At 30.2% G+C, this 14114-nt stretch overlaps 1 protein-coding gene across 1 annotated transcript; it reads right to left on the reverse strand.

The window, feature by feature from the left end:
* Positions 1-11997: 11997 nt before the first annotated feature.
* On the reverse strand, positions 11998-13697 carry LOC118042801 (uncharacterized). The gene is made up of 2 exons (XM_035050512.2): positions 13322-13697; positions 11998-13223 (listed from the first exon to the last, which is right to left on the reverse strand). The coding sequence occupies exons 1-2, from the start codon at positions 13563-13565 to the stop codon at positions 12205-12207; spliced, it is 1263 nt and encodes a 420-aa protein (XP_034906403.1). The 5' UTR covers positions 13566-13697; the 3' UTR covers positions 11998-12204.
* Between the last annotated feature and the right edge of the window lie 417 nt (positions 13698-14114).

The raw sequence follows: 14114 nt of genomic DNA on the forward strand, positions 1-14114 counted from the left end.
CTTTACTTTTTATATGCAAAGATGTAAGATTGGGTTCGGGTGGACCTTAAAAAATGTTTGGTTTATTAAGTTATTAGATTAACTTAATGGTTATCATGTAAATTTAGATTAATTATTTTTTTATTAAAGCAATGTTGTTGTTGTTTTTCTGTTTAAGAAAAAAAACTGTTGATGTTAACCTAGAAATCTATGTAAACCCTCTTAATTTACCAAATTTATTGGATAAATATCTTTTTCTGTCCAAATTAAAATATGATCCAGAATAGGTTTTGAATAATAATTTTTTTCATGTTAATTTATCAGGACAAGTCAAATTAAATTAAAATTAAAAATTAAAAATGAAAGAAAAAGAGGTCTTCATGTAGCTCTTGGAATAAACCAATGGAATAGTGATTTGACAAAAATACCTCTAACCTTAAAAAAAACCTTTAATCTGGACATTAGGGGCAAGATAGTCTTTTTATCATTGTACTATTGTCTTTAACAATTTGTGATGGGCTAGTAATTTGTTTTTGCACAGTAAAATTACTAATTTAATTATACATTGAAAAACACATAATGTCTTTCAATTATGGGTATTATGGTCCTTTCAAAAAAAAAAGTTAAATTACTTTGTTGCTTTTAAAAACAAAATCAACATAACTCTTTCACAAGTTCTATATTGACCTTTTATATTGGTTTGATTATTAATGTGAATTGACCATATAATTAATATTATTAAAAAAAAAATGATGGCATGTTGTGACCGTTATGTGTGTGGAGCTTTTCAATCAACAAACATCATCTTCCATGGTGATATCCTTTTGTTATGGGTGACACATGAGCCAAACATGTTTTTAGTTTGGAGCTAACAACTATTTTTTTTTCTTGAATTTCATGTTAGCTCCTTTAAAATTTGAAATCAGCCCTTGTAATTTTTTTCTTTCACTTTGGTCTCTACTCTTTTTATTACAATTTTTTTTTATTTTGAATAATCTATAAAATTGCAAATGTTTTACAATTTCATCCCTTTCTATTTTTTAATCTTTTAAATTTGTCTATTAATTTCTTGATTGCTATTTTTTTTTTTGTTTTGTTTGGTATCATTTTTTTAGATTTTTTTTCCTTACAATTTCATCCTCTTTGGGGTTTTTTTTTTTTTAATCAAATTGATCTTCATTATTTTTATTGCCACCTTTCTTAATTTGACAAGTTTATTAAATTGATATTTTTTTTCATGATTTCATCATTTTAAATTAAATTTGTTGAGAATTAAGTTTTTTAATTGAACCCAAGACTAGGATTTCACGAGTTGTGAGTTTTAAATATTAGATCAAGTTTAGTAGATTCATCAAGATTTGCTTGTATTTTTCCTCTTTTTTTAAGATAATATTTTCTAATTTTTTTAGAGTTATTTTTTTTGTTGTTTTCAAAGGTTAATGAGAGTTGAGTTTTTTTTTGTTCGTTTTTTTTTAATTTATTAATTTTAATTTAATCATTCAACGTTTGATTTATTAGAATTGGATTATCTTGATCATAAGCCTATGTTTGCGGGGTTAGCAGTTAATTTAAATAGATTCATATTTTTTTTTTGTTTTTTTTTTATTTTTATCTTTTAACATTGAACTGTTTGATAATTGAACTTTAAGATTTTATTCAGTGTGTTTTCAAATGATGTTACTATGGTATCAAGATTGGGTCAAAGATTTTGCATTTTGACCCAAGTGGGCTTGCATCTAGTTTTTTTTGTATTTTTTTCTTAAGTGTTTTTTCTTCAACATTTTATTTGATAGAGATTAAGCTTCAACTTTTTTTTTTTTATTTTGTTTTATATAGAGTTATCATATTCAATATAATAAATAGATCTTCAGACTTATTTTTATTCTTGCTTTTCTTTCTATAAAATTATCTTAATTTTATATTTATAATCATAGAGTTTGCTAGTTAACTTGATTTCACTTAATTTTTTTTAATTAATTTTTTTTAATTTTTTTATTCAAAATTTGATTATTTGGTAATATATAGGCTCAGCGCAAGTTCTTTTTGTCTTTTTTTCATTTTCATTTTTTTATTGTTATTGCATTTTTTTTTTATTCGTATCATTTTATTTTATTTTATTTGCATTCTCTTTTTAAGTGGAAAAAAAATTAACCGGCCTGTGGTACAGCATTAGCCACAGATATCGTTTAATAACTATGCTTATACTGGTATTGGTCCCAGCCTCGCTCTCTTTGTTATTGGGAAAGAAAACAGTAACATTTATTGAATTCTTTTGTTTTTACAGTATATAGACACTCAGAATAAATGTCAAAATACTGTCAAGTAAATAAGGTAAAAAAAGAAAAGAATTTCCGGTGTAAAGAAGGTCTGTTGAAAAGTAATTCCTTGGACCAAAATGAACGAGGACAAAAAAAAATAATATTTGGTTAATGATTATGTCTTAAAAAAGAAAAGAAAAACAATTAAAGAATTAATCCTTACTAACCTGTGCTACATTAAAGGTCAGATTAATTTTTTTTATAATATAAAAAATTATTTAGATATTATTAATATTTTTATAGTATAAAAAAATTAAAATAATATAGAGATCGACCTGATATGACCCAATCACCATGACAAGTCTAAAAACAACTCGAATAACTGGTAAAAATATAATTTGACTCAAAATAAATATTTAAGATGAATTATTTTTATAAATATTGAGACGACAACATATTAGATTGATTCGAGTCTATCCAGGTTAACATGCCAACCCCCATGCCGAGTCATGAGACCATAATAATTTCTTAAAAAATAAATCAAAACAAATTATGAAACTCAATTCTTAATAAACCCAATGTCGAAGAATGAAATTAAAAAAAAAATCAATTAAAAAAATCACTCGAGTCAATTCGATTAACCTACCAAACTCGTGTCCTAAGTCATAGACCGATATAACCAAATAGAAAGCAAATGGAAACAAATTATTAAGTTCAATTCCTAATCAACTTAATGTTGAAAGATAAAATAAAAAAAAATAGAAAAATGACACAGAAAAACAACTCGAGTCAACTCTAGTTAACCAGCAAAACTTGTGACTGAGGCATGAGAGGGGGGTAAACTCATAAAAAGAAAACCAAAATAAATCATGAAACCTAATTCCCAATCAACCCAGTATTAAAGAATGAAATTGATATAAAAAAAATCAATTAGAAAAAAGATTAAAAATGAGTCAAACTCTAGTCCAGATTATAAGACTAGAATAATCTCATAAAAATTAAATTGAAAACAACCGTGAAGCTCAATCTCCATTAAATCTAATGTTGAAGGATGTAATTAGAATTGAAAAGTTAATTAAAAAAAAATACAAAAAAAATAACTTGAGTCAATTTATGTTAACTTGCCAAACTCGTAACTCAAGTTATAAAATGAAAATAACATCATAGAAAGCAAAAATAAATAAATATCAAAATCTAATTTTCAATCAATCAAATGTTGAAAGATGATATTGAGATAAAAAAAAAAAAAAGTCAATTGGAAAAAAGAGAAAAAAAACTTGAGTCAATTAAGTTAACTTATCAAACCAAGGTTAATTCGGATTAGGAGAATGAGATAACCACATAAAAAGTAAATTCAAAAAATTATGAAGCACAATCAATCACTAAACTTGAGTCAATCAAGTTAACATGTCAAACTTGTTGTTCGGGTTATATGATTGATATAACCATATAAAAAAGTAAATTGAAAAAATTATAAAATTTAATTTTTAATAAATTTAATATTAAATGATGGAATTAAAAATAAAAAAAACTTAGATTAAAAAGAAAACTAAAAAAATAAAATAAAACACTATTATAATAATAATATTTTATAAAAAGAAGTACAATAAAATGTCATTTTCATATATAAATGTTTGCACAAAAAGCAATACCAAGGGCAGTTAGCTCTGCCCAATTTGGACTGGTGGTAATTAGCACTACTTGGCACTTGTTGATCTAATCACATGATGGACAGCAATGGTGCCTTGCCATTATCCTAATCAGCCATCTTTCACAAAATGCCTTTAGTGCGAAAAGAGATGCTTAATGCTTTTTTACTCTTTACTAGTAGCATTTTTAAACTAATATCCATTTTAATTTAAGAATTTAAATTGTTATATGAGATTTAAAGAATATTTATTTTTATAAATTTTTAGTATATTCTCTTAAATAAACTTAAAATTTTCACAATTTAATTATTATCTTGTATGTAATTTTATTAATTTAATTTATTAAAATAAAGATACTAAAATTCAAAAATTAAAACTTGCATAAGTTTGTTTGTAATTAATTTTATTAATTTAATTAGTTAGAATAAAATGGTGAAATTCAAACTCGTAATTATTGAGTCTTAAAAACTCTAATTAATATTATATTAAAAAATTATTTCAATTAAAAAACTTATGATATTAAATTAAAAAACTTATGATATTAAATAAGATTTTAAAATAATTTTATATCACTAAATGTATTTAGAAATTAGCTAATCGAGGGTGTTACATTAAACTTGTGGAGTATTATTATCAACAATCGCGTCCTATCGTTTCATATAAAAAGTAAAGAATGTATTAAGGGCCATTTAGTGATCATTTTGAATTCCAAATGAAAGAAAAATAAATTACTACTTTATTTTATTTTTTGTTGTTTGAAGACGATGAATATGATCAGTAACATATGTATTATATTCAATAAATTCAATCCTATTTAGGTTTTTATTTTATTATTATAATTATTAGTTTTTTGCAAAAAAAATTTATCCATCACATTAACTGTAAATCAATAGATTGCAACATATATTTAAATGTATATTTAAAATATTCATAACACTGATTGTATTTAAAATATACATTTAAATTATCCCATCTGAAACTTTTATTAGGATTAGAATAATGCTAATTAGTAACTCAACGAATTATTAATTAAGCTATTTTAAATACGTACTCTCAAGTGTAGAAATGTTGCGACACCTAACCTAAGTGATCACCACCCAAGTTTGAATCCTATCCATATGCTATTTAACTCAATTAATATTAATTAAGATCTACAGATTAATTTGCTTACTAAAAAGTGGATAGACACAATTAAAGAAACATAATTAGAGGTATTAATTGGAAATTTTAAGCAATTTGACGTTTATTAAATATGGGTATTGTCTATATCAGTTTACATCTATATCAACTAATTTCACGAATTCTAAAATTAAAATTGCATTAATAATTTAAGAATCATTTAAGAAAAACGCTCCGTCACATACACGGTATGAATTTTATTAAAATTCTAAAAGTTTATTGAACTTAAAATGTGATCAAGTATATCAAGCATAAGATCCAGGAAACTTATGTTCTTGCAAAAAGAATTGCCAAGCCAACACAACAGCACCATACCAGGAGGAAGCAACACTATTTAAGATTGTAACATCATCAAAGATTGAAGCTTAACCATTCACTTGGCAATGGTGAGAACAGAATCTCATACGAGTCATTGGAATGAGTTAGCTGAGTTAGCCTCGAGTCGGATACGGAAGCAACAGAGACCCATCATACTGCGAGTTCTTTTGCTAATTAAGCTAGTGGGCCATCAGATTGTCCTCCCCATGTACCATACCTCTGCATGTCACTCACGTGTGTGTGATAAATGCCAAACTTGGTACAAGCTTTCCTTGTTTTTTCTTCAGAATTGTTTAATTTTCCTTCGAGGAAAAATGAATTAGACGAGTGAAGATCCTTCGTGAGCAATTTCTCTACACCATATTGCAGGGAACATATTATCTGCAGAACCCCACCACTGTAGTAGCGTCTCAGTGTCACATAAATTTCCTCATTCTAACAGTAGCAAAAATATATAGTTCACCGGCAAAAAAAGAAAAAAATATATGATTATGATAACCTCAAATTTAATGGATCTAAGTATATAAGAGTCTTCAAACTTACAAAGAGATTTCTTTTGCAGATATCAACTATAATAATATTAGTTTACTAAACACCATTAACTACTAACCACTTGAATTTTCTGTATCAAGCTATTAAACATCTTAAATAGTAAAAATAGATTAAAATACTTGAACTAAAAGATGAACTAATTATTCATAAATTTTATTTTTAAATTGCTTGGATCGATATTTTGAAGCCTCGTCAATTACATACCTTACCATATGTATATTGGCAATGATATAGCAAGACATAAAGCATTAAATGTTACCTTCCAGAAAACAATACAAATGTAGATAAAGCTAGAGCAGCCCTGGACACCTCCATTCATAAATATGATTTACGTGGAAGATAAGACAAATAGAATGTCCTCCAACTGCACTACCAACCATATAGGTCATTCCAAGAGAAACTCTCAAACATTTTAATGCAGAATTCTTACATATATATATTAAGTAGATTTACAAATATAGTTAACGGTCTTTCCTTGTCATGGCAGGAAGACAGCTTGGTTTCATGTCCTAATGTTTAATGAGAGGTCCCATGCACACAGGTCACGCCTTATTCATTGTGTTTCTTCTTCTTTTTCTCCTTCTTCATTTTATCATGATCATGCTTGCACTCAATTCAAATAACTCTAACATACCCTACATCCCATTTTGTAATGTTTTAACTTTAAATTAATATTAGGGTTCTATTCGTAGCAAAAACTCATTAGTTTGAAATTAACCAGAAGATGGCATTGCAAATAAATTATTTAATATGTAGACTTGAGAGCTACACGGGCTTCTCTACTAATCAAAACAAATTAAATTAAGGGAAAAGAGTTGGACAAATGCTTTTATTAACAAGCACCTCATAGCAATTTCCTCACTTTAATTAATTCTTCATTATATATATTCCATCAATCCCATGACACACACACACACACAAGCCAGTCCCTATCAATAGTGATAGGACATTGTATCCGTAAATTCTGCATTTATTTTTCGATTGATCCAGTGAAGAAATTCAATGTGTGATAGATATATTAACAACACATATCAAATTCCTGAAAGATTTGAAATGTATGAACCAACAAATCTAGCTACCACATAAATGAGATATAGTTCTTAGTTATTGGTTGCTAACATTCTGCACCCCTTAAACCAAATATCTGTGATCATTCCTTTCCATTGAATAATAAGACATTCATTCATCAATTTGCACAGGCAAGAGTCCCCACTGTATTATGTGTGCATGTCAGTACTCACAAAAAATATCACAATCTAGCTAGCTCCATATTTGTACTGCAATCGAGCCACTTCCAAGAGAATAATACTAGCCAGCTCTCCTCTAGTACAATAATTTGCGTGCACGAACAGGGCAATTTATGAGTCTTGCAAGAGATTAATTCCATTATCAATAACCAGGAATTAAACATATGGGATGTCCAACCTTAAACTTTTTGATTAAGACATGCGAAATGAGGACATGATGCCTAGAAAGCAAGAACAATCAATTCGCTTTAAGAACTAAGCGAAATTATTATAGGGACACATTGCATCACTTGTTAGCTCGAATGCCCCGCGTTTTGCAATTGCTTTAAAGCAAAATTGGAATTCAATATCGAAGTAGACACAATTAAACAATGGCTATGAATCTTGGCTGTGAGATGTCGAAATGCATAGTCTCTTTGCTTCTTTTTTCCTCCTTAAATGCACGTATACTGACCAAATCAGATCAAATATCAGAGAATTTCAACGTAATCTTTATTCATGATGTTTTTTAGAAGATGCTGTCAGAAATCCTAGATGCATGTTGAGTCATTGTGACAATCATTGTAGGATTTGCAAGGAGTTTTATTTAAGACGGGATTTGAAGAAGAAAAAGACAGAAAATCTTGTTTTTAAAAGAAGGAGAACATTAACCACGTATTGAAAAAAGGAAGTAATAATCAGACAGTACTCTCAACAATCACCTTTTGGCCATTCCCTCTTTGTGGACATTGCCTTCAGCCCTCTTTTATCATTGTATTCTTCAATCATCATTGCCCTATGGTCAAACCATTTGAACAAAGTTTCTGTTCATCTTGAAGACATGCAGAGCATATCATCTTAATTACAATTGCAATAAAGGTGAACAAATCATTAGTAGCTTTGAAGACAGGAAGACTAAGTGAAGGTCTTCTTTTCGTCAAGACCTTACCCCTTTTTTTTTCTCTCCATAATCATCAAGACCTTACCTTAAAATCATTCCAATTAATATTCAAATCATCTCATTTCTTTTGGTTCACATGATATCCCTATCATTTTACCATCATTAATTGTACTTTTAAGTCCAATTGGGAAATGTCTAAGGTTCTAGTGGTTTAAATGATTGCATATCATAAAAAAATGCTATAAATGATGATTCCATATCATAAAAATTGCTATAAATGATTACATATCATTCATATTTCAGCCATTGAGTCAAATATATCAAAACCAAGAGAAGTGAAGTTTCCTCACAATCAATGGCTAAGACATGTATAGGTGTTCATACTAACCATTCTCTGATATTTTGGCCTAAGAGCTTAAGCCATTCATTATACATCACGAAACCTTTAAGATCACAAAATGCGGATTAATTAGCATCCTCATGTTAATAATCAATTTGCTAATACAAAAGGGAATTTCGTTTAATCTAATATGACATCGTGATCAGTATTATTCAAACAATAATCAAAGGGCCATGCTATAGCAAAATTACTCAGACACCACGTGATTTAGCAACGTTAGGTGTTGGTATGCGACAATAAATTAAGTAAATCAACTGAGTAATGCAAGAGATCATGTCATTTTCTATATATATATATATATATGAAAACCAAATAAAGTAGGATCTGATGAGCAAGACATAAGAAGAAATATAGGGATAGAGAATAATCCAAGATAGCTTAATTTAATTTAATCTTGATCCACCTTAATTTAGCCTAGAGAATGTATATCTTTTGTTACATCTCACCTTTTATTTGTTCTTTCATTACTTTAATTTCTTATAACGTGTCTTTCTACTTTGCGACCCCAATGGATTCTCTTCTGCTCATTGATGCAAGAGAAAGCCCTAAAGCTGGTAAAAATCGCCATTTTATAATCATTGGGAGACCAATACACTTTTGCTTTTACTTTTCTGTGTCTCAGGCGCTCCCCCCGCTCTCACCATATGCATCTTTCCTAATTATATTCTAATATTTATGCCTAACTATATATGTATTCATAACTTGCCATGATTTTAGAGACAAGTATGGTTGGTTGGGGTTTTTGGTCTTGTTGTTTCCAAGGGATTAGAGAAACTTGGTGAGGCTTAGATGGCAGAGACATTCATGTGAGAGTATGAGTGCGAGGTTGCACGCCCTTCACCCCATGCAGATAGCAGCATCATTATTAAGTTCTTGTGTAAGACATGCAGTCAACGAAAAGCCCACTTCATCTGGTCTCTGTTTGGGACAAAATCATGGAATTGCCACCATTATTCATGACCTTTTGGCTAGTCTTGCATGGCATGTTGTGCTGCCTGCGAGAACTGTTTGCTTAATTTTTACTGGATTGTAAAGTCCTGATTTTGCATATGAACACACCTCAAGCTCGTGTGTGAAATTTGAAAGGAATAGATAAGAGAAATACTAGGCTAGCTAGTAATTTCATGACTTTACAAAAATCAAATCAATTCATACCTGAAATAAGAGGGATTAGGGGAGGGTGGGGTTGCATAAATTAACCTCTAGATACCTTTGTGCTAAAAAATCTCATTTTAATTTAGAAAGAAAATGGAATGATATGTTTGATGATCATATAGTAATTTAAGAGTTTAATGATTAACCTCTTAAATGAGCCAAAATAAAGGAAAAGCATTGTCAAATTAATCATTGGATGGATTAAGTAAGATTTACATTACCGATATATGGCATAATGGAAAAGGGTAAATCCATAGATAAGGTGTATTTGAAATATGTGTTCATGTAATTTTATTGTACCAATAAAGAACAAAAGCAGGTTTAATTAAAGGATTGTATATCTAATAACTTTTTTTTAATAAAGAAAGATACGAGATGACATAAGTTTTGACGACTGTAAATTTTTTCTCTTGTATATATAGGGATGAGAAAAACAACGTACAAAGTTGTCTAGAGTAATTAACCGAAAAATTGATTAGAAAATTTTTAAAATATCAATTTGGTTTTTAATTTTTAGAAATCAAAAGGATCAAACCGAGCAATCAAACTAAAATAACAAAAAATAAAACTGAAAAACCCGAAATTATTTATAATCAAACCAAAACAAGCATCTTAGTTTTTATCTAAAAATAACCAAAGCTCTCATGAAAATAGCTTAATTTTTTTTTCTACCAACTTGGACTTTTTCTGTTTTGATATAAATTAAAAAGAGGTGACCGGTTTAGTTTTTTATTTGATTAGGTTTGGTTAAAATTTTAAAATAAGATTCAATTTCATTAAATTTTTTTTATCTAAACCAACTTGTTTGAGCGGGGGTAGGTCAAGGCCTATCCGGCCTTCTGATGAAAGAAAAAGAAAGAAGAAGAAGATGTGCAGCTACAAGCCTTCTATTGTAGATCTGGGCAAAAACCCGAAGACTTCTGTTCTAAGAATTTTGTTGTAAGCCCACTCATGTTGCTAACTATACCCAAAGTTGATAAACTTATAAAACCTTGATCATGCTTAAATATATTTTATTCAATTTGGGATTCTGTATTTAAGCAATGATCATCGAAGAGAAATAAAATAAAGAGGTGAAAGAAATTTATATTCGGTTTCGTCAAAGAGTGATATATATATATATATATATATATATATATCAAATAATTATGCAGCTCCAATATCATAAAAATATCTCTACCTTTACCTGCGTCTCAGTATTTGTTACAGCGGGGACTAAACTAAAACACTTGATGTTCATATTTTCATGTTGTGTTAATAATTACCACCTCCATGAGCTGAGGAGAAGAGGATAAAAAAACTTTACTTTTTGCATTTATCTTGCCCAGATCGGATAATGATTATTTAATTTGTGGAGGATTTCACCGGGTAGATTGCCTGAAACTCCTCGCAGGTGCATATAACCCACCATTTGAATAGCCTAGGGTTTTTGGGCCATAGGTTTCCAGGTGAAATCTCCATGAATTTTAGCTGTGTACTTATTCATGTTTGTTTGTTTTTACATTACATTTAAAAAAAATTAAAATTTTTTAATTTTTATTTAAATTAATTTTATATTTTCAGACCATTTTAATATACTAATTTAAAAATAATTTTTTAAAAAATAAAAAAATATTATTGTAATATATTTCCAAACAAAAAATATTTAAAAAAACGAATTTGATAATCTATCAATATCTTTTCTTCTTCATTTTTCAGGCTAGCTGTAATTTAACTGATGATGGTCGTCAAGATCTTGGACACGAAAAAAATAAAACAGCTGGCCTAGAACTCAGTTACTTCACTTGTAAAATGATAAAATTAAGAGAAAGAATATTCCCAAAAAAAAAAAATATCCTCCACTTCCCTAAAATGGGAGAATCGTATAATCTGGTGCGAGAGGGACTGCCCCACCGCAATGCCCAATAATTGAAGCCCATAAACTATGTTTAAACCCAGCTGTCAATTATTCTCTTTTGAATGTACATGCATTTCTGTCATCTCTACACAAAAAAAAAAATATATATATATATATATATATATATATATATATATATATATATATATATATATTACAAGCAGCAATAATTCAATTATAGTCATTAAATCCCGTTTGTGATTTGAAAATCTCTAACATGAAACCTTATGTTAGTAAAATTTTAAATTTTAAATTAAATTAAAAATATTTAAGAAATTCAATTGACATGATTATTTCTTAATACCTCGATAAACCTAGTTAAATTTAGTCATAATCTTATTATATTAACTTTTAAAAAATAAAACAACACTATTTTAAATTAAATTATTGATTTCGCTAATCTTATTATATTTAGATAGTATGATTTTTTTAGATATATTCTTGAAATGAATATGAAAAATATAAATAAAATGGAAAAAATGATAGAAAAAAAAAGTGATTTTATATAGAAAATTTATAAATCTCACCCACACACAAACCATTCAAAACCATTCATGTTTCTTGATACAAAACGAACCAAATATAGCAAAAAAAAAAAAATTGCTAATTACAAGCCCAATTATCTGTAGTTCATGATCACCGAAACACAAAATTTACACAAATAAAGACTAGTCGAAACATATACCAGGATTACTGGGATACCCGACCCGGATTTACATCGGATGCGGTCCTTTTCAAATCCTCCCCACCCGGGATCACAATGCCCGGATACCCTTGAACCATACCCGTGCTTGCATTCCGATATCCGTAATAAACCTGTTGATTCACCCCATCAGAAACCACTCTAGCACCATCATACGGATCCATTGCCGCAACGGGCCTCATTGTCATTCCACTATACACTTGACCCATTCCTTGCACAGCTTGGTGGTATCGGATTGGCATTTGCCCAGTTGCAATCGGGTATTGTTGAGCATATGGGGAGCGAATTTGAACATTCCCTGGTGGAATTGTACCCTGAACATAATAAACCGGCATTTGTTGTACTGGAGCACCAGAATAACGAGAATCCGGAATATAATGCATGACTGGGTTACCCGGATACCCGGTTGGTTGTGTCATCGGTGGTGGCTCCATTGGTTCAGAATAACCCTCAACGGGTGTCTGCTTCACCTGTACTGTTATCGGATCTGGGTAATCGGGTTTGGTTTTAACAGGTGGAAGATCCGGAATTGAAGGCACAGTAGGCACAGCCGATGAAGTTGAGCAATACGGGGAAGAAACAACAGGGGCAGGAGAACCCGGATCGGAAGCTGAAACATTATCGTTCATAACGAAACGGGACTTCTGTTTGGTCTCATCCGAATTCTCCAACCCGAATAGATAATCTGGTACTTCAGAAATAATTGAAGAAGCCTCAGACCTTCCACGTTCAAGCCTCCTAGCGCCGGAATTAAGAGCATCAAAAAACCAGTTTTCACGGTTAGTTGACCCGTCAAGAAGTGAACTGATACTACTTGCTCTTGATGACTCCTCATTTGCTGTAGAGAACAAGAATAGCCTAAGCCGAGCCGAACGTGGGTTTTGATTTTGTAAAACACGATCATATTCATCCATCATGTTCTCAACATCCTCGTCAGTTGTTACAGATATCAAGGCATCAAGATCTTCATTTGGTAGTTGATACTTGACACTCAAGTTAACAATTCCTGAGACAAATAATATTATGAACGAATCAGAACAACGTATAAGTACTGAATGTTTATTTAGTTATGAATTAGCTAGGGTTTTTCTTAATTCACAGTACCTGACAATTTTGATAATTTAGTGATGAGAGTAGAGAAAGTTGTGGAGCGATGGACAGCAACTATGCGAGTGTCACCACCAACGTATCGGAGCTGATTGTCGTGAGGGCGGGGGAGAATTTTGCCTCCGAAGCTGCACATGAAGCGCACGCGTGGATCATGCGAAGAGTGATAATCGGACCGAGGAGAGGAGGCTAAAGAATCTGTGGCGACTGAATCCAGCTCTGATGGATGCAGGGACGACATGTCTGAATATTACAGTGGTTTCGTTAGAAAACCAAGAACCATGTAAATATTGTAAACGAGGGAGAAAGTTTTGCTGCTTCGAATTTATTTAGGATGTTTGTCTCAGCAACGCAGAAGAGGCTGACATGGATAGGGGACCCACTTACTTTATATAATCATGATTTAGTATTTATTTATTTATTTACTTGCTTGTTGATAGCTGAAAATCAACATCTTGATGATGATGATGATGATGATGTACCCTACCTTGCAGGGAAAGTGGTTTTTATTGCACAACGGGACTCGAACATGGATTTGCATTTTCTTTTATAGTGTTTGTGGTGGTGGGAGTTTGGGCGGTGAGATTGCTGTTTGATTGGTCATCGCTTGAATAAAGTTTTGTCAAACAATAACAATAATGATGCAAAGGAATCTATCTCACATATATGTTTTGATTTTTGTCAAGATTCATATGAACATCGATCAAAAGTCTGCATTGCCGAAGTAGGTATTTGGTCACCACTACAATCAAGCAACGGACGGACATTTTCCTAATCCAAATTACTTAAA

The sequence above is a fragment of the Populus alba genome, chromosome 4 (assembly GCF_005239225.2).
Source record: "Populus alba chromosome 4, ASM523922v2, whole genome shotgun sequence".
NCBI lineage: Eukaryota > Viridiplantae > Streptophyta > Magnoliopsida > Malpighiales > Salicaceae > Populus > Populus alba.